The 20,926-nt window shown below is 36.4% G+C and overlaps 3 protein-coding genes and 2 pseudogenes across 4 annotated transcripts; 1 reads left to right on the top strand and 4 right to left on the bottom strand.

Annotated features, from left to right (window-relative positions):
• The first annotated feature begins 1,475 nt into the window (after positions 1-1,475).
• On the top strand, positions 1,476-2,761 carry LOC132187194 (glutathione transferase GST 23-like). Its single transcript, XM_059601417.1, has 2 exons — positions 1,476-1,902; positions 2,093-2,761. The coding sequence occupies exons 1-2, from the start codon at positions 1,591-1,593 to the stop codon at positions 2,456-2,458; spliced, it is 678 nt and encodes a 225-aa protein (XP_059457400.1). The 5' UTR covers positions 1,476-1,590; the 3' UTR covers positions 2,459-2,761.
• An 827-nt stretch (positions 2,762-3,588) lies between these two features.
• On the bottom strand, positions 3,589-5,475 carry LOC132186650 (probable glutathione S-transferase; annotated as a pseudogene).
• A 908-nt stretch (positions 5,476-6,383) lies between these two features.
• LOC132187108 (uncharacterized) lies at positions 6,384-9,192 on the bottom strand. Its single transcript, XM_059601284.1, has 4 exons — positions 9,062-9,192; positions 8,774-8,900; positions 8,603-8,675; positions 6,384-7,062 (listed from the first exon to the last, which is right to left on the bottom strand). The coding sequence occupies exons 1-4, from the start codon at positions 9,087-9,089 to the stop codon at positions 6,793-6,795; spliced, it is 498 nt and encodes a 165-aa protein (XP_059457267.1). The 5' UTR covers positions 9,090-9,192; the 3' UTR covers positions 6,384-6,792.
• A 1,089-nt stretch (positions 9,193-10,281) lies between these two features.
• LOC132187195 (uncharacterized) lies at positions 10,282-14,152 on the bottom strand. Of its 2 annotated transcripts, XR_009440801.1 has the most exons (4): positions 13,941-14,152; positions 13,172-13,773; positions 10,650-10,719; positions 10,282-10,549 (listed from the first exon to the last, which is right to left on the bottom strand). XR_009440801.1 is itself a non-coding variant. In XM_059601418.1 (3 exons), the coding sequence occupies exons 1-3, from the start codon at positions 13,289-13,291 to the stop codon at positions 10,500-10,502; spliced, it is 240 nt and encodes a 79-aa protein (XP_059457401.1). In that variant the 5' UTR covers positions 13,292-13,885; the 3' UTR covers positions 10,282-10,499. The 2 variants fall into 2 exon arrangements, 1 of the variants encoding a protein (XP_059457401.1); XM_059601418.1 differs by lacking the exon at positions 13,941-14,152 and having other exon boundaries at positions 13,172-13,885.
• Positions 14,153-15,746: 1,594 nt separating this feature from the next.
• Positions 15,747-19,740, bottom strand: LOC132188244 (mechanosensitive ion channel protein 10-like; annotated as a pseudogene).
• Between the last annotated feature and the right edge of the window lie 1,186 nt (positions 19,741-20,926).

Here is a 20,926-nt window from a genome sequence, read left to right on the forward strand (position 1 = left end):
CACAAATTTGAATTTTATTATCAATGTGGCCAGTGCTTCATGTAAACGTCATGATCTACTACAAGTTGTTCATGCAATACATATTGCACATATGCAAGCTATTAGTGAGCTTGAAACTGGAAAAGGGGCTAACCAAATTGGCACTTTGAAACGAGCTGGTGATTCTCGTTGGGGTTCTCATTTTAATTCTATTTGTAGCATTATAAGGATGTTTGATGCTACTTGTACAATGCTTGAAGATGTTCAAAGAGAAGGAGGTACTTACTCTCAACGAGGAGATGCTAAGGCTGCTTATAAAATGCTTACATCCTTCGAGTTCATATTTATTTTACATTTAATGAAGGAACTCATGGGCATTACTGATGTTCTTTGTCAAGTGTTGCAGCAAAAATCTCTGGACATTTTAAATGCTATTCATTCAGTTTCTATTGCGAAAAAACTTATCCAAAAGTTGAGAGATGATGGGTGGGATAATTTACTTAAGAACATTGTCTGTTTCTGCAAGAAATCTGAAATTAGCATTCCGGCTTTGAGTGCTTGTTATATTGAAGGTCGAGGTCGTAATCAAAAGGATCACATTACAGTGGAGCATCATTATCATTTTGACATATTCAATACTGCCATCGACTTTCAATTGCAAGAGCTTGATAGTAGGTTTAGTGAAAAGGCGATGGAACTTTTGATACTTAGCTCTGCTTTGGATCCAAAAGATGCTTATAAATCTTTCAAAATTGACGATATATGTATCCTTGCGGAGAAATATTATCCTCTTGATTTTTCTGAGCAGGAGAAAATTAATTTGAGATATCAGTTGAGGTATTTTGAATTTGATGTCCACACCGATCCGACATTACAAAATTTGTCTTCTATTGCAGAATTATGCCAAGGATTGGCAAAGACAAAAAAATCAGAGACATACTATCTTATTGATAGATTGATTCGTCTTATTTTGACTCTGCTAGTGTCTACAACAACTACCGAACGAGCATTTTCAGCAATGAAAATTGTTAAAACACGACTACGCAACAAAATGGATGATGATTTTCTTGCAAATAGTTTAGTTATTTATATTGAAAGGAAAATTGCTGAGAGTTTCGATTTAGATTCGATACTTGATAATTTTGTACTTCTAAAATACCGTAAAGTGCAGTTCTAGACACTTTTTTGTATTTCTATCTTTTTGATATAGTGCCGACATGTTATATTTCTAATATATCAATTTGAGCACATATTTATGAACTTTTATAGATTTTTTTTGTGATGCATATACTGTGTGAATTACCAATTTTTCAGTGTGAACAAAATTTTTAGGACGCAAAACAAAAAAAACAAACAATTAGGATGCGAAATTTTTTTTTACGGCCCCTTCATTCTTAAACATCTGGCTCCGCCACTGTGAGAGAGTATACTTCAAATGTCATCCTTGACCAATATGAGCCATTACTTTTCAACATGTATTTCTAAACTATCACAAATTAGCACTTGCAGCCCTCGTCCAAATAGAGGAGAATATACGGATATTATCCAAAATTCTTTAATAATGTTATTTATAAAGACCTGGGCAGCCATCAACTAAACTCATCAATCACCATGGCAGAAGAAGTGAAGCTTTTTAGGAACTGGTCAAGTCCATTTGCTTTAAGGGTCGTTTGGGCGCTTCAACTAAAGGGCGTTCCATATGATACCATATATGAAGATCTCTCCGAGAAGAGCCCTTTGCTTCTCCACTATAATCCCATCCATAAGAAGGTTCCGGTGCTTGTGCATAATGGAAAACCATTAGCAGAGTCGCTTGTAATTCTTGAATATATTGAGGAGACCTGGAAGCAGACTCCCTTATTTCCTGAAGATCCTTATGAACGATCCACCGCACGCTTCTGGGCAAGATTTGGAGATGATCAGGTAAAGTAACCACCCTATATATAGCAGCAATTTTTTTTTTTTTTTTTTTTCGCAGCAAATTTTAGAGACCTCGATCCTGTTTTCCTGATAACTATGAACTACTCTGTATTATGTTCACCTATAAACCTGAATTTCTTAATTTTCAATATTGATGCTTGTTAATATGAGGATATGTTGTGTGTTGCTGTAGCTTTTGCATTCCGTATTCAATGTTTTTATCAAGCAAGGGAAAGAGCAAGAGGAAGCAATCGCCAGAGCCCAGGGGAACTTGAAATATTTGGAAGAAGAGCTGAGAGGGAAGAAGTTCTTCAGTGGAGAGAAAATTGGATTTTTAGATCTTGCATTTGGTTGGGTTGCTAATTTGGTTAGTGTACTTGAGGAGATAGAGGGCTTGACATTGATAGAACATGAAAAGTATCCATTGTTGTTAGCATGGATTCAGAACTTCATTGATGCTCCAATAATCAAAGAAAGCTGGCCACCTCGAGACAAGCTGATCACCAAATACCGTGCTCGTATTGAATTCTACAGTTCAAAAGAGGCCGCAAAGAAATGAGTTCTTGATCTCCAACTTCAAATGATAGCAGAGCAATTGAAATGTTGGAGTTGCTTTACTAGTGTTTGCTTCTTAGTTGAAACATTAACATGTTTGCGAATAAAGGGTTTATTGTAATGGTTCATTCTGACCGTAAGGAAGCAAGTCCATCTCCTGCTCTTTGGCCGATGTGAGACAATGCTCATTTCTTTTTCTACGCTTATAACCATCCTCTTTTATTCAGCTCTAGCATTATCACTTTCTCTTCCCTTACCTATTGAAAGGTACTTTATACACTTATTGAATTGTTCTTTTTTGTTCGTCTTTGTTATGTTAATTTGTTAAAGTAACGATTAAATGAGTAAATTTACATTTTTTTTTATAAGTTTAAGCTTTTAGAATAACTGGTAATTTAACATGGTATCAAAGCCAAAAGTCATGGGATCGAACCTTGACTCCATTAAATTACCCTCATTTAAATTAAATATTTTACGTGTTGGGTCTCACCTATTAAAATGAAGTTTGATCCGACACGTGAGAAAGATTATTAAAGTAATGATTAAATGCTTAAATTTACTTCTTTCTATTAGCTTAAACTTTTAAGATAACTGATGATTTAACAAAATTGTTTACTTTGGTGCCCGAACTGACATAATTGAACGACACTTGCTGGTTTTGGTATAGTTCGGCAACACTTCCTTGACCGATTGGTCATTGGGTGATTTTCGATGACCGAACCCAGTCAATCCCACATGGATGCTCAATCTTAGAACATTATGATTGCAATCCTAGCTAGCTCACTATTTGGTCTAATAGAATATATAAGGTGAGATGGTAAGATGCATTGAATCACAATTAGTACATCATAACACAATAATTATAGATTGGATTGGTGTGGTAGGATTCTATTTGATTTAATCAGAAAAAAATAAAAATAAAAATAAATAATAATAATAATAATAATAATAAAAATAAAAATAAAATTCATGGTCGGACTTGTTTCCTTATGATCAGAATAAACAATAACAATAAACCCTTTATTCCCAAACATGTTTCAACTAAGAAGCAAACAGTTGTAAAGCAACTCCAACATTTCAATTGCTCTGCTATCATTTGAAGTTGGAGATCAAGAGAAGGCTTTGCAAGCCATCTCATTTCTCTGCTGCCTCTTTTGAAATCTAGGCTTCAAGAAGAGCATGGAATTTGGTGATCAGTTTGTCTCGAGGTGGCCAGTTTTCTTTGATTATTGGGGCATCCATGAAATTCTGAATCCATGCTAACAACAATGGATGCTTTTCATGTTCTATCAATGTCAAGCCCTTTAACTCCTCTAACACACCGACCAAATTAGCAAGCCAACCAAATGCAAGATCTACAAATCCAATTTTCTCTCCACCGAAGAACTTCTTCCCTCTCAGTTCTTCTTCCAAATATTTCAAGTTCCCCTGGGCTGTGACCATTGCTTCCTCTTGCTCCTTCCCTTGCTTGATAAAAGCATTCCATATGGAAGGCACAACCTACAGCAACACACAACATATCGTCATGTTAACAAGTATCACCATTGCCAGAACTCCTTGGCTGGAAGAGTAAGCAGTTTCAACTTTTTGAAAATTAACAAATTCAGGTTTATATTTGAACATAATACAGAGTAGTTGCTAGTTATCAGGAAAAACAGGATCGGGATCTCTAAAATTCACAGTCCCAATTGCATACAATTCAAATAGTTTTACAGTAGATTGATGATCTACTTTTCCTCAAGTAACTTTGTTAAAATATTAATTAAATAATTAATTTTTTTTTTTTTTTAACAACTTAAACTTTTGAAACAAATGATAATTTAATATGGTATAAGAGTTAAAAATTTGAGTTCGAATCTTAATTCTATAATTTATACAAGTAATTTAGATATAACTCCATATATATCATGTATGAGACCTACTTATTCTTGAGCAAGTAGCTAGGCTCCCATTCCGAGTTAGGGGTGTCAACCCGGTCCGGTTTCTCGATTTTTGGCCAAAACCGGGAACCAGAACCGAGGTACCCCGGTTCTCGATTTTGAGAAACCGGAACTGGAACCGGGACCCTGGTTACCGGTCGGTTCCGGTTTTACCCGGTCTGGTAACCGATTTTTTAAAGAATTGGTTTTTGGGCTTATTTTAGGTATTGGGCCTAAAATAAGCCCCCTGTTTTTTTTTTTTTTCATAAGTTGGCCCATTTTTAAAAAATTTTATTAGTTTTTTTTATCTAAATTAAAGGGGTTTTGTTGTGATTGTTCCAAATAATTAAAAAATAAACCTAAAAAAATCCAAAAATCCTAAAAAATCAATATTTTTGCCTATTTGGGCCTTAGAAATAAAAATTTAATTTTAAAAATACCCTAAACCTAAACCTAAGTGTAAAAATATATATATATATATAAAAAAAAAAAAATAGAAAACCGGTTCTGTTATTCCCGGTAAAAACCGGGTACCAAAAACCGGTACCGGAACCGGGGTATCCGGTTTTTGGATTTTTCAAATCGGAACCGGAACCGGGACCCCAGTTTCCCAATTTCTCAGTTTTTCGGTTCATGTTCTAGTTTCTCGGTAATTTTTGATACCCCCACTTCGAGTTGCCCAAAATAGGTGAGCCCTACGAACTTCTTGTATTACATGCAATTCACTGAGATTATTTCAGGAAGTCAGGAACAGGACATAATTCTTGCTATATAAGAGTGGTTGCTTTACCTTATCGTCTCCAAATTTTGCCCAGAAGCGTGCGGTGGCTCGTTCATAAGGATCTTCAGGCAATAAGGGAGTTTGTTTCCAGGTCTCCTCAATATATTCAAGAATTACTAGTGACTCTGCTAATGGTTTGCCATTATGCACAAGCACAAGAACCTTCTTATGGATAGGATTATAGTGCAGAAGCAAAGAGCTCTTACTGGAGAGATCTTCATAGATGGTATCATAAGGAATGCCCTTTAGTTGAAGTGCCCAAACGACCCTTAAAGCAAATGGAGTTGACCATGTCCTAAAAAGCTTCACTTCTTCTGCCATGGTGATGGATGAGTTGAGTTGATTTGTAAACTATGGTATCCCATGTCTTTATTTATAAATTAGAGTCTTAAGGAATTTGGATAATAATAATAATAATAATATCCCTTTATTTTCCTCTATTTATATACGAGGGCATGTAAGTAAAAGAGAGCGTTAGGCTTAGCCGCTTAGCAAGGATGATATTTTAATATTTTATCTGAGGCGCGTGTGTATGTGCTGATGAAATATGAGATGCACGCCTAATTGATGACGTAAGTCGTGATGTTTGTAGTTGCTGACTTTTTTGAGTTTTTATTCTCTGAGGTCGGCAATTTTTGGTCGTATATATCACAAGGCGGCCATGGCGAATCGGAGAGAATATTGTGAACTATTGGGCTTATCAAAAGAAAATGCTCAAAATGTTTGTAGTGCTTGGACTGACTTTTTTCAGTTTTTATTCTCTGAGGCCGGCTTTTTTTTGCTTGTATACATCCCAAGGCTGTGGCCTATGGGAGTGAATATTGTGATCTATTGGGCCTATTAAAATGCTCAAAAAAAAAAAAAAAAACAAAAACAAAAAACCTATTCTTGTGCTTTTTACAGAATTCAAAAGAATGATCGAAGAACTAGTTTAAAAGGTGCTCTTATTGTACTATTGGAAAGATTAAAGAAGACATCCACTGTCAAACTGGGAAAAAAGTCGTTTGGAAAGCAGAAAAAAGAGGAGAAAAATCTCTCCCCAAGCCAAGAGTACTGCATTTGGGCATTTCCAGCCCACAAGTCTCTGCAATGTGTCGTACAAAATCATTTCAAAAGTTTTCTTTTAATCTCCACACATCCCTTCGACTAAAACCCCCCCCCCCCCAAAAAAAAAAAAAAAAAAAGTTCCGAATAATGCTTTTAAAATTAGCCCAACAATGAGAATGACAGATATCAAAGTCCCACTTGGAGTTTTATTGAAGCTCACAAGCAACATTTTGCGTATTTGACAATGAGCATTAGGAGATAATCATCACGACACCTTATAAAAAGATAAATTTCAATCCTGCCATGGAACAACCCAATCTACAAATAGGATGAAACTAAATGAGTAATGCTACACTTAGTCTCACATCTCTACACCCATTTTTCTACACATATAGGTGGCTTTTAAAACTACCATTAAATATGAAATAATCTTGAGTGGATTTTAATCTAAAGTAATTTTAAAAGCCACCTATGAATGTAGAAAAATGGGTGTAAGAATGTGGGAGTATGTATAACACTATTCAAACTAAATACAAGGGATCACATGTACAATATTTATAGGAGACACTCAGTTTAAAAGGAATAGACTCCCTAATCGGACTCCTCGTGTGCCTTTTGAACAAACACAAGTGCAAGAGTCACGAGGGATGCATAAATTGAGGTGGGTATCCTCTGCACCACCTTCCCAACTCCCGGGACACCCTCAGTAGCCTTCTTTGTTGCCATTGCAACGGTTGGCGCCACAACTAAAGTGAGGATAAGTCCCTGACTAACAGCAATGAATGTGTCAGTTGACAGCTCCTGGATAAAGCACACAAATTCCTCCCGACCAATTTCTCCATCAAGGTTGAAGTCACAGGTCTGCAGATTCAAAAAAAAAAAAAAAAAGAATGAAGACAATTTTACATCTGAAAGAATATGCAGAAAGCTTTAGCCTGGGGAATGATAGCACTTAACAAAGTCTCAATTCACACATGTAAACTTAATTTCTTTTTTCTTGTACATTTATAGTTGGCAAAAACACAATAGTCGTAGCCTGACTCCTATAAAGGTTAAAGAGTACAGGATTGTCTCTGCTGCAGAAAGAACAGTCATTGCCTTCATCATCCAAACGAGTTTGTTCACCCTCGACTATGATAAATAACCGAAGTTCGCATATTCTTTCTATACAATACAGAACAATAATTTGGTCCATTATTTGTTCATGAAAGAGTAAAATCTCCGAGGCTCTAGATGCAGGGTATGTTGAAAGAATAACATCAAACAATTCGTAAATGGAAGTAATGACAAATAGAATTCTTCCCATGCTTAATAGACCACAGACATCCAACTTACTAAACACATGAAGACATTTTTTCCATAACAACAGGACAAAAGTCCAATTTCAATAAGGTCATTGTGAATATTGATGGAATTGGATGTCTTGACATAAGATCTAATGTGATTTGCATGTGTTATGTTAAAATACAAGGAGTGATAGAGGTTTCAAAACACTTGTTTCAAGGAAAGATTATGTACAAGCAATAATAAATGACCTGATTTTCTCATTTTTGCTATCACAGAATTGCTTCAGATTATAGATCACAAAATCAACTATTGTCTACTTAGAAGACATGGACATTAGTCGGCTTGCCCCTGATTTACGCATCTATGTAGATGATATGGTAGTCACAGGTTGTGATTTTCTCCCTTATTCAAAGTCTGCAGCAAGAGTTTTTGTTAAAGGATTTGGGCAGGTATTCAAGCACTTTGTACACCTAAAGTTTTGCATCTCTCCCAAACAAAATATAGTGTAGATTTACTTCACCGTGTTCAGATGATGGGTGCCAGGGAATTCTCTTCTGCTAGTGTTACGGGTTCCAAGTTGTGCAAGCTAGATGGATACCCTTTGAGTGATGCTTCCGAATATCGAAATGCGGTAGGAGCCTTACAGTATTGCACTTTAACAAGGCCAAAAATATCTTTCTCTGTCAACCAGTTATATCAACATATGCATTCCCCAACTACAGCTCATTGGACAGCAGCAAAACGAGTCCTAAGATACCTAAAGGACCGCTGCAAATTCAGGCATATTGTGACTCCGATTGAGCTTGAGGCCCCGATGATTGGAGATCAACAAATGGTTGAATGCCAAATTTTCTTCTCTATAGGAGGAAAAGCATTTTGTAATGATTCTTTTGACTTCCCATAATTTATTTTGCAAATAATGAGATAAACTGATATCCCTTTATATACTGGAATCCTTCTGGGTAAACTCTTGTATACTATTTATATAGCTTACGGTTTGAAATGGGTCAAACAACACTTCACAAAACGGTGAATATCATAAAGCAAATGATCTAAAAATGCATTTTCGGTATTATCACCAAAATTAACAAGTAATTAATTAGGATACGCGTACCACAACCATAGCTCGAACTTCCTCTTTGGAGGGGGGATCAAAATGCGGTCCCGGTAAACGCTTATTGATTTCACTACAACCAAAATAAAAAGATAATTTCCAAATAAATATAATTTTTTTTCCTTTATGCCATAAGTAAATCAATTAACAAATAAGCAAAGCTTCACTCACTTGTACACAAGCAGGACAGCGATGTATAAATCTTCGAACGTCAAATTAGCCTTTCCCGATTCATTTGTAAGACGGTTAAACACCCTATCCGTTATTTTCCTCACTTGGTTTTGTCTCCACTGCTTCCCTGTAAAAGGTTTATTGTCGAATTTCAGTTTTACACTTTTTGTCCTATAATTTCTCGGGAAGACCAAATGAAAAAGGCCAAAAAAAAAAACAAAACAAAATCCTATAAAATTGACAGGGAAAGGAAAGAGGAACATCTCGAATTGAATAAGAGAAGAGTACCTTGAAGCCTGTCTAAGACCTGTCCCATGGCGGTTGTACTACCAGAGACACGACGTCGGCTTGGAGATTAGACTGAATAAGAGAGACTGACTTGTCGTCTATCTTCCAGCTTCACTCGTGGTGTGTGTGTTAATATGGATAATTAACTAGTCAATTGAAAACATAATTAATTGTTGACCATTCTGTAAGTGTTTGAATGTATGGTCCAGATTTTGTTTTATAATATTTAACGGTTGATATAAGTGTTTGAATGTATGGTCCAGATTTTGTTTTATAACATTTAACGGTTTATATAAGTGTTTGAATATATGGTCCTGATTTTGTTTTATAATATTAAACGGTTTATGTGGTGCCGGCTTCATCCTGATCCATTACTAATCCGTAAGTGTACCGTCCTGCAGTATATCCATGAGTTCCTTTAATGGTGGCCACTTGACCATGATCGGATCTAGCGAAATCCAAGTGACTAAAACATATTATATGTAATTTTTCTCAAAATAAATAATTTAATTTTGCAGGTGATTCAGGTACCTTAATAACCCCAACACACCCCCCCTACAAGAACTCATTCATAATTCACTAATAATCATTAAGCTAATAATACATATATAATTAGGGATCCTATTCAAGTTTGATCCATGACCTATTTAATTGCACCTTTTGCTAGCCCAGATGCAGCAGAATTAGCTTCCCTTTTTACGTGGCAAATCTGCCAATCTTGCAACATGTTGAAAACACCTCTTATATCATCTAATTTACTCCAATTTTTGTCATTTTCCTTTACAACGTTCACAATCTGCACCATATTTCCTTCCGATATGATTTTCTGTAGCTCCATGTCACAACTGAACTCCGCTGCATGTGATGTAGCCAATGCTTCTGCTGCTATTGGCTCCAATATTCCTTGTTTGGTTGTACTTTTGGCTGCAAGTACATTTTTTTCATGATCCCCTAAAACAACACCAAATCCATACACGTCCATTTGGTTTATCAAGTGCAACAATATCCAAATTGGCTTTTAGTACTCATGGTGAGAGAGTGAATCACCTTGATGTAGGCCTCTTGAAGGACTAAAATTTTCCCATATGGGCTTCCATTAATCAGAACATGGGAGGAGCAGGCGTGGTGGTGGGGCAGAAGAAGAAGAAGAAGGTGTCTACTTTCTAGCGTCTACCATCTCCATATGCAAATGCACTCAGACAAAACCAACCATCACAAAGAAAGGTAAAAAAGTGCACCGTTAAAGTAATAAAATGAGCACTCAAACGTCAGACTGTTGAGCCGATGCGGTAGAGAAATAGTTCTTTACAAATCTCATGACCTTCTAAAAACATCACAGTACTAAAAGAGACCAATCTCAGTTGAATGCCTTCTCGTATTTAATTAGTTAAAAGCTTTTGAGGCCAGAAAGGTTGAAGACATAGCAACCAGCGTCGCTTCAAGGAGATTCCAGCTTTTCATGCTTGGCTTTGGCCAAATCAAGTTGTTCTGCCCCGGCGTTAAGCAAGTGAGAAGGAAAAATATATCATCTCAGCTGTTAAGCATCAAAACAAGAATTACTATTGAGTCAATGGCAAAGGTTGCTTACTCTCTTCAGATGCAGTTGCCTTTTGAATGGTTGTCCGGAAGAATATATTCCCATTTTTTTGATAGACAGCCTACGGTAAACAAGGAAGGAGAAAGTAAAAAAATTAGCTTTAAATTGGTAAAACAATATGTTGATGGACAAACAAATTCAAAGCATAGATGAAAGACGGCTGACTGTTCAAATGGAAAATATGATGCAAAATATAAATCACTTGGATGGCTCCTTGACCATTCATTATACCGTGAATTTAATTTTTAGTTGCTATGATTGCCATCAATTAAATAACTAGATTGTAGGTTAATCTAAAGTTGCTTAGATTCCAACACACAATTGAAACCTAAATGGCATATTTGGTCCATCACAGAAATTTATTCGATCCCATCATTCTCAGCTCCCACTTAGGATATCAGAATAAATAGATAAATAACTAAAAGTTACCACAAGCATTATATAAAGATTATTACATACCATTGCTTCAAGGAAAATAATGCTATCATGCAATAATCGTATTTTTTTTCAAGATAAACAAAAGTAACATTGTGCTGATTTCAAACATAGTACTCCTTAGCAAAATGGTTAGTATTCTGAGGTTTAACAATCCTTTATATGATGATGATGATAAAACAAGCTAAACCAACCACCCCCACCACCATGTGCACACACATTCAAGCATAAACCAATAAACAAGAAATTTGGAATCTTAAACTTTGCTACAGTTTTCAAAGTGCAATCTTGTTTTTCACTAAAGATCTTCTCCTTGGCCCTCAAAGCGTGTAGATCAAGTTTAGAAAGCTTCTTTCTAACCGAGATCAAGCTAAAATAAGCTTCTTTCTAACCGAAATCAAGCTAAAATCAAGGGTGGAAGTTGAAAAGGAAATATCACAACTTGATTTCTTCAACCTTCAAATACTCAACGTTCTAGGTTCAGTTTTTTTTTTTTTTTTTTTTTTTTTGGGGGGGCCAAATAAGACTATCAAAAAGAGCAAGTACACAGTGTACTTAAGGCTGCGCAGAAACAACACCCTACCCTACCACACACACACCAATAAATAAACAAACAAATAAATAAGGAAAAAAGAGAAGAGGAGGAAAAGAAACTATAAATCAGTTACTACAATTTAAGAAACTCCAAGAGAAACCAATCCTGCAAAGGAAAGATGATTAGAGATTAACTCAATCAAAGCCTTGATAATTCATTTAATTCTCTCACATGGATTTCTCTTTCCCTTCAATAAATCTATTACTCCTCTCCAGCCAAAATATTTCATGACAAGTAAGAAGGTACACTAACCCCTCCCACTATCAGGTAAACTAACTCCTCCCACTACCAACCTCCCTCTTGAGCAAGGGCAAGCATCTCAACCACAAATCTAAGCATAAACCACTAAACTCCAAAAAGGTTTCAAAGCAGCAATTAGCTACCGAGTTAGAGTAAATTATCAACCGAGCCAACCTCCCTACACTGAGCAAGCAAGAAAAGCCTCAAGAACCAATCGAAATCCCAACTATCAATCCCCCATAGCTCTAGATTTTAAATATGGAATGCAGATCTTGGTTTATTGAGTAAATGAGAGCAAATATGGAGCAACCTGCTAAAGGCAGCACAGTGGCCTTGTTTCAGCTTCCCCCAGACCACTACTGGCCTCTACGAACAGACTATGGATTCAATATTCCAGCAACTGGTGCTTTTCTTTTTTCTCCCTCAAGTTCCATGAGCAAGTTCAGGCTTTGTTTAACCACAATGACTACTACTTAAATCCATGGATAGAGTTTTTTTCCCCCCCGAATTATGTGTTCATTTTGCAATATAACCACAACGAGCACAATCATGATGCACATCAAAATTTAATTTCCACTAAAAATTGAACATGTGAAGGTCAAACAAGTTAGTTCCTGTAAAGTCCATCAGTTTCCAACTTAAAGCCAGCCACGAGAGTTTTGTGCCAGTTAGCCTCCACGTTCTTTTATGTTTCTAGCACAACCTCTTTTATTTATTCATTAAATCTCTGGGTAATTTCCAGCACTACAGTTCAGACCCATAAGTTATGGAACAAAGCATATGTCCAGTATGGTGGCAAACCAGTCACAAACAAGCCAAAAGAAGCAAGCACCACCAAACTTTGAATATGCAATGTCAAACCCTAACACCCAGAACAGCAATTAAGCCGTATTTTTCAGCTTTCAAATCTCAGCTGAATTAATCCCATTACGTACAAGGCCTCATAATTCTTCACATCCTATTACACACAAGAAAAAAAAAACAAAAGAGTTGCGAAACATTATCGAATAGAGCAACACCAATTTATCCGAGCTTTCCTAAGTTTTGCTTGTAAGAAAGAATCAAAGAAAGGTATCACTTCAACTCTTCAAGATCCAAATTGCAGCATAACCAATTAACCAAAATCAATTGCACTATTTAATATTAAGCAAACCAAAAAAAAAAAAGTGAGTAGCAAGATACAAGGGCAAGTTGAGTGGTAAAAAGGAAAAATAGAAGAATAATAATAATACAGAGGGGTTACCCTGGATGAAGAAAGATTATTGAGCTCAGCAATGGCAACCTCGTGGCTTCTTATCTCCTTGATGAGTGCCTGTTTAGGCTCTGCCATCTTTCCCTCGCTTTCTCCTTCCTCTGTCTGCATTACATCACATCTTCGTTGCTCGGAACTCCGTTTTTCTTTTTACTATTTGATACCCGATTTACCCTCCACAAAAATAAGGCTTGCCTTTTGGGATTTTTGTGTCGTTTTCATCTACGATTGCCGTCTTTCAAGAATAGCTTGAATGAGGCTTTTCTACAAAGCGGCTCCTATTTTTAAATGGGGATATCTTCCATTCGGTCGTGGCAGAAAACATGAGTTTTCTGCCACCCAATAGAAATAAGACACCTCATCTAAAGTAAAAAAATTGCACACAAATTTTCTAAAACAAAAACACTAGATTTTGAGAGGGAGAGAGAAAGGGTGAGAGTTAAAGTGAAAATGAGAGCTTCATCGGAGCTTCATCTGAGACCTGAACACCTTGCTTCTGAGGCAAAAAGGCCTTGCTTTGTATCAATTGTTATTTGTCCATAACCATGCATCAACAGGCTCAACAAATATAAGAGATCCCAATTGAGGTGGAGCTGAAACCAACCACGTCCAAATGAAAACACCAGTTTCCATTGCATCAGGTGTAGAAATGTAAGCCAGACACCAACAAAGAAGTCGAAGAAGTTGTGAGAAGCCCTCTAAATTTGATTTTGATTCAGAACCCATGAAAATACACATGAAAATTGGAAATATATTTTACCAGATTTGACAGGAGTCCGGCCTGAGACCCACGAGTGTCTCAGGCCGGCGTGGGTCTGCAGACCCACGCGGGTCTCAGGCCGACGTGGGTCTTCCTGACCCAGCGTGGGTCTGCAGACCCACGCGAGTCTCAGGCCAGCGTGGGTCACGGCCCCATGACCCAGCGTGGTCGCGACCCAGCCGCCAACTCCGGTTACGCCGCTGCCCACACCACCGCCGATTTATCTCCTGCGATCCAATGAATTTCTTTTTATTCGGTGAGTCGTGAGTTGAGTAATCTGATATTTTATATGGTGTTTTGATCTTATTTTAGGGAGATGTAATAGGTGAGGTGGCAGCATTTTAATGGAAGGCAGAAAACTCATGTTTTCTGCCTTGACCGTATAGCAGCACCTCTCTTTTTAAATAGATTCAAGCACCTATTAACAAATAAATCCAATGATCACTCTTTTGCCACGTCACTCACCTTAAATTAAATAATGTTAACGAATAATTTTATCCTATTTTTGAATAGATTCAAGACACCTATTAGAATGTGTTGCACGAATAAATTATGATGTTACATGTATTCTAGGAACATAGGATGACATGTTATGTGCTACATAGGATAGAATAAACCTTCTTCTTTTTTTTTTTTTTGACATATAGAATAAACCGCTTTTGAGTTATCTTTCTGAAGGTCTCCCTAAGTGTTCTTTATTGAGAAAAGTGAAATTCAAGTTTTGGTTGGCCAAACTATCCTTATTGAGCTTAAATACAAATAGGGTCCCAACCTAGTACACAATTGTCCTTATCACATGTTCTATGGATCAAACATCAATCAAACTATCGATCTAATCTCTTGAAAATTACTACTAAGTGGACATCATCACTTTGATCAATCGAACTATCTAATATTAAAGCTCTTGAAAATTAGAAATAACTTTATTTATAACCCTTGAACTACTACGCATTTTAAGAGATTTTCAAATTTTAAAAACTATTAATTTCACCCACTGAACTTTTAATTTGATACAATTGACTCATCTATCAATTTTGCCATTAAACCCTAACGGAAACCACTAAAAGGCCAAATTACACTTCAATTCTTTTTTTAAAAAAAAAAAAAAATCAAAAAATCAATGTGAATTTAAGAGTAAGTTTAAAATTTTCTAAAAGTTTCAGAAGTAGAAAGGCTATTTCATCACTTTTAACGTCCAAAAACTAACATAGGGGTAGATTGCATCAAATTGAAAGTTTGGGGAATGAAATTGAGAAGCTTTAAAATTGAGGGAGTTTTTTCAAATCACATAGTAAATCAAGGGTTTTTTGTGAAGTTTCCCCTGAAAATTAATACAAAATGATACATTTCATTCCCTCTATCAAAGTTGAAGTGAATTAACTCTCTCTCTCTCTCTCTCTCTCTCTCTCTCAAACTTCTTTGTGAAGTCAATAGTTAACTAATCTACACCAACCAGCCAACACAGACGAATTCTAAGAACAAATAGAGTACTTAGAGTGGAATAACGTCCAATTAATCCTTCTCTCGTCTTTTGTGCAGACATGTCAAAAAAAAAAAAAAAAAAAAAAATTTCTATATAATTTATCTACGTATTTTCAAAATTTCAAGCCCAATTAGTACCAATGTTCTTGCTTCCTACTGTGCTTGAAGATTCCACTCATGTCATCTTCCACAAAGCGGATATAAAACATAATACATTCATATATACAACCATGACAAGTGGACCGTTACTTCTGTGAAGTGTAAGATTTTTGCAGGTATTGCAAATAAAGCAGAATGAGACAATTTTAATGAAACAATCCTCATCCAAATCCTTACAACGTTGCTGCACAAATTCCTTCTAAGAGAGAAAGAGGAGAGTATCACACCTTAAACTCCTACTATACTTGAAAGAAATTGATGGGGAAAAAGTGTCACGAACTCTTACTATCATATAGGTTGATTTGAATCAAAGAAATGGGAGAGAGACTAAGGAGATATGGTGTATATATGTTTAAGATGAAATCGCCATTCTCCCATTGTTTACATTGAATTGTGTGACATGTACCTCTTGAGGAAGAAGGTGGTATCTTATGCCAAGGTTTTCAAAGATCTTCTTCAACTCAAAGACTAGCTCTGATCTTCGACTGCTCTTTTCCCCATAATTTTGATGGTTCATGGTGTGTTGAACACAAAGAGACATCTTCATCTTGTCTACATTCTCGATCTCCTTCACTAGGACAGAGTGTTTTGGGTTCCAATACTTGGGCTTACTTTCAACATATCTGCATCAAACAATAACATTTTTTCACAAACAAAACTTTACACTATTTTGTATGTTTGGTCAATGCTTAAATAACGAAGGTAATTAGTAGATGCAATAAATTTCTTACAATTGTATAGCCTTCTTTAGGGAAGTAACATCATCAGTAGAAGTAGATACATCAATGCTAAAGTCAATACAATCGGCCATGTCTGGACTTCTTCTAAAGTTGCTGATTGGCTTTGTAAGAAGGGTGGCGTTTGGGTAATAAATTTTCTCGTTATCATATCGTAAGAACACTGTTGTCAATATATTCATCTCTTCAACAATCATCTGGACATAAAACAAATATTTTTAGTGATTATAATTATAAAAAGAAAAATGATTAGTGTTAATAATTTGTCCATAATATTTCTTCTATTTGGACAAATCTAATAATTGATTCGTAAGATAAGATGAAAAAAATATTGACGTCAATCTTTCGTTTTTGTAGTGTAACATGTTTACCTGTACACCGTCAACGACACAACGATCACCTACGTCAAAGGGGTGCATCACGAACACAAAAATGATGGACTCAAAGATTGTTTTGCACATGTTTTGGAACATAAACCCCACGAGCAGTAACTGAGATGTAACGACAAAGATTACCTTAGTTGTGGCTAAACCCATTACAAGAAGGGAAACCACACTTATAATTACAATCACGATTGCGCTTGCCAACTTGTGAAGTTGCTGGACAGCCGTTTTGGTGTCATTCAAGGAGTGAGCTAAAGCTTTACGCTCAACGTACGCATGGACCTGACAATTCCAAAAGTGTTGGCAAAATATTTCAAGAGAAAATCTTCTTCGTAAATGGAGAAACAAATGCAACTTAAAAATAGTTTAAAAATAGTCATTTGCTTTCGAGAGAGCCATAGATTTACAAGAAAAGTGGAATTGGCATTTTCGTGACTACAAAACACACATATATATTTGATCAAAACAATAATCCCAAGTAAAAGCTAGTTTAATTAAGACCCTTCTGATCATGTGTTGAGTATGAGATATTTTAGATTAGGAGGTGATGCAGTGTGGCATAGTGAGAAGCAAAATCTGCACACACACTTTAGTAACTGACAATTAATTCTTCTATATATCTTTAATAAACACTCTAAGAAATATAGAGAATATGAAAAAATAAAAAATAAAAAATAAAAAAATTCATTAAACAAATTTCAAAAAATGAAGGTGGCCTGCAAATTAAGAGCCTCTTCTTTCCGCCACTTGGGGGTGGGGCCCGGCCACCCCTAAAGATGTTTTTGGGGTAGCACAGGCCACCCTCTAACTTTTTGGGGCTTGCTCGACCACCCTATACTCTAAGGTGAATCTTAAGTGGGAAAGTAAGCACATGTTATTTTATTGTTTATATTGAAAATTGTTAGTTTGATAATATGAAATGATTCATATATATGTTGAAGCTTATTACCACCCAGTTTCTGAATGAAGACTTTGTAACTCTTCCAGTTTCAATTGCTCCTTCAAAAAGAGGAAATATAGTGTGAACCTCCTCACTTTTCAAAAACCTTAGTAAATCTTCCTCTTCGATATATCTGTAACACAAAAGACAAACCCATGAATAAATATAAGAAATGAAAATGATTTGTTTTTTCCACTTTCTCAAACGATGGAATTTGAACTCAACATTCTCTCTGCCTCGATCTCCATTTCAGTATCTAAAGGTTTAGTTATATGAATTATTATCAAAGGAAAGAATATAAATGATCAAATTACATATTCATATCTTAAACTTGGGGTCCCATTGAAAGAGTTACACAAAGCTTCCAAGCTTCCAACATCAAGTCTATTTTTTGAATTCAAACAAGTACAAGTTCGAAATGTGGTGGCCATAAGCAATACGACCCAATGGAAAGGAAACAATTTGTTTTGAAAAATGTGTTAGTGTCGGAGTAAACTAATACTTGAAAAGAATTTTCGGTGTTTGAAAAGTAAAAAGTTGTTTCTAAAGTTGACAACATATATGATCACAGCGACACGATCGACAACGGCCACCTAAAAATGCAAAAGTGAGTTAATGTGGTGGGTAGGCATATAGCAACCTAAGTAAATCAAAGAGGCTAGCTAATTAATTATTAACATGCTGGTGAGGCAAATTAAGAACACAAATATTGGGAGAGATCTAGAGAAAAAAAAAAAAAAAAAATTAACTCACTTGGCTCCAGGCTTTGCTACATTCTTGAATATCCTTTGAGCACAATTTCTGGCCTCCCATTCACTCGTGATCTCCGACTCAGCCTTCCCAAAATCATCAACGGTTCTAGAAATGGTCGGCGCGCAAGCCGGAAGCCATCACATAGCTCACAAGCTTCTTCACGCTCCACGCCGTCGCCCTACCCTCCATGCTCAGCTTCCTCAGCCTCTCCATGTCGATAGTCCGCCCCGAACCGTGCCTCTTAGACCTCGACAACGGATATGACCTGTTACAATACAAATTAAATAATTAGTTTTTATTCAGTAAAGTTTTTAAAATAACTAGCGATCATTAATCTAATTCGACAACCTATCCCTCAGCCTTGCCGGCAACGTCTTGGACGCCTGTAGACGCCGACGCGGGGGCTCCCTCTCGTCGTCGTCCAGCGGCGGCCCGGAAAGCGTTTCCAAGATGTAGTGGTTGAAAACACTCTCTTTCATGCGGTCGAAGAAGGTAGCAACGTGGAAGGAGGAAGCTAGGACCTTGACAAACACGATCTTTAACAACCATATGGTGGCGGCGACGAGCACCGCTATGAGCGCCCGGAACACCTTTTTAAGGAACCTGTTGTGTTTGTGAACGTTGGGGAACATGATCATCCATGCCACCAAGACAAGGCCTAGCCAAACACAATTTTGGAAGCTCTTGCGCAAACCGTAGACGAAGTATAAGACTTTCTCTCTAAGCATGAAGTTTTGCTCGATGAGGAATACTAGTAATCCCACCACCCATCCGGAGACAAGGCGGCCGCAGAAGATCACCATCACCATAAGGCACCATTTCCATATCTCCAACCCCCATTTCTCCTCATCTTTGAGAGATTCTAGCGTAAGAGAGCAAACCAAGCATGTCATTATGATGAGGAACAATGTCCATTCAATCACCGCCCTTTTGTTAACCTTTGTTTTCCTTTTCTTGCTGTACTTTCCTTTCCCGTCATCTTCCCAGTTTTCTTCTTCCATTCGATCATATTCGTCATCGTCGTCGTCATCATCATCTATGTCGGTCGACGACGAAGCGTTTTCGTGGGGGTTTAAGGGTTGGAGCTCTTGGGGTTCGAGGATGATTCTCGGTGGAAGAGGGTAGTTGATTTCCTCGAACCGAGATCTGGGTTTGGAAAAGTTCAGTCGTCTAAGGCTTTTGGTTGTCGTTTGATGTTGGGAGAGTGAAATATCATTTGTGTCTGCCTCTGGAGACCGTTTGAGCTTGGAATCCGGCAGGTCGATGTTGAGAACGACATGGTCAGTGTCGGTTTTTTGGTTGTCGGTTTTCTGTACCTCCATTACTACTTGCTTAAACTCTCGTCACAGAAGCATAAACCTGTGTGCCAGCCGTGTGAATTAAATTTGTGCAAAGAAACCTTATTTTGTAGGAAGGAAATGATTCAAGGCAATAAAGTTGGAGCCTTTGTCTTGTAGATATAATTTCAAAAATGGGAAATTCTCACGTGCGTAGCTTTCGGTCAATACTGCAAATAAATTAGAGAGGTAATTGGAGCGCGGGTGGATCACTAAGGGAGAAATAATAGTATTAGTAATGATGAAAGAGATCAATTACGATTAAAAAGCATATGAGATCACAATGAACATCAATGATGATGGATGCTTCTGTGGTAGGGGTATAGAGCTGACATATATATCTATAGTACTGATTAATCAAATATAATATTTTTTTTTTTCTCTAATCAAATATAATTAATTTTTATGTGCAAGGACCTGTACTCTGGCAGATTTAGATATTGTGCACCTTTTTGCTTTGAATAATATTTTGGTGTCAGCTGTACTAGCTGCTTTAGAATTTTGCTTCAATTTATATTTATTCTCTTTGTTTTTTTTTTTTTGTAAAAAAAGGAAAACCTATTACTTTTACAAACAACTCCCTAAAACACGACTCCTGATCTAAAACTAAGCCATTAATTGAATTCTACATAAAATTACTTGTTCTTCATTACTTGAATCCATAGGGTGACAGTTTTGACAAACAGAGAAAATTCTCTTCTTTGTTGTTGTCATCCCTCGGTCATTAATAGAACTTTACAAGTGATTTGAATAATTTCAATGTAAACAAATTTTTTAAATTAGGGTAAATAAATCACTATTTATTACAAAAAATTTCTATCGTTAACATTACAAACTCATATTTTATGAAAATGAGCACTACGTAAACTGTTACATAATAATTAATATTTTAGTTACGGCCTTGATAACTATCATACAGACAGTTAGGTTAGTTTTTAAACATGATAAGTGTAATCGAATTATAACGTACGTTAATTTGTAAAGAGTTTGTAATAAAAGTTGGAGAGAACTCAATTATCTCTAGTAATTTATGTTTCATGATGCTTAGTCTGATTGATCTAGTTGATTGAATTACCCGTTAAGAAGGACCGTTTGAGGAATCAAAATGCATGCTTCTATATATAATTGCAATTTTTCAAGAGAGAAAAGCAAGATGGAAAATATTATAGGGAGTTAGGTTTCGTATTGAATGAAA

The sequence above is a fragment of the Corylus avellana genome, chromosome ca7 (assembly GCF_901000735.1).
Source record: "Corylus avellana chromosome ca7, CavTom2PMs-1.0".
In the NCBI taxonomy this organism is placed as follows: domain Eukaryota; kingdom Viridiplantae; phylum Streptophyta; class Magnoliopsida; order Fagales; family Betulaceae; genus Corylus; species Corylus avellana.

Coding starts and splice junctions, on each gene's coding strand:
- LOC132187194 (XM_059601417.1), top strand. CDS start 1,591: ATGGCAGAAGAAGTGAAGCTTTTTAGGAACTGGTCAAGTCCATTTGCT. Junction 1,903..2,092: donor CAAGATTTGGAGATGATCAG/GTAAAGTAACCA, acceptor GTGTTGCTGTAG/CTTTTGCATTCCGTATTCAA.
- LOC132187108 (XM_059601284.1), bottom strand. CDS start 9,089: ATGGGACAGGTCTTAGACAGGCTTCAAG. Junction 8,901..9,061: donor GGTCTTAGACAGGCTTCAAG/GTACTCTTCTCT, acceptor AACCTTTTACAG/GGAAGCAGTGGAGACAAAAC. Junction 8,676..8,773: donor GCTGTCCTGCTTGTGTACAA/GTGAGTGAAGCT, acceptor TTTTGGTTGTAG/TGAAATCAATAAGCGTTTAC.
- LOC132187195 (XM_059601418.1), bottom strand. CDS start 13,291: ATGCAGACAGAGGAAGGAGAAAGCGAGGGAAAGATGGCAGAGCCTAAA. Junction 10,720..13,171: donor ATAATCTTTCTTCATCCAGG/GTAACCCCTCTG, acceptor TGTTTACCGTAG/GCTGTCTATCAAAAAAATGG. Junction 10,550..10,649: donor GGCAACTGCATCTGAAGAGA/GTAAGCAACCTT, acceptor ACGCCGGGGCAG/AACAACTTGATTTGGCCAAA.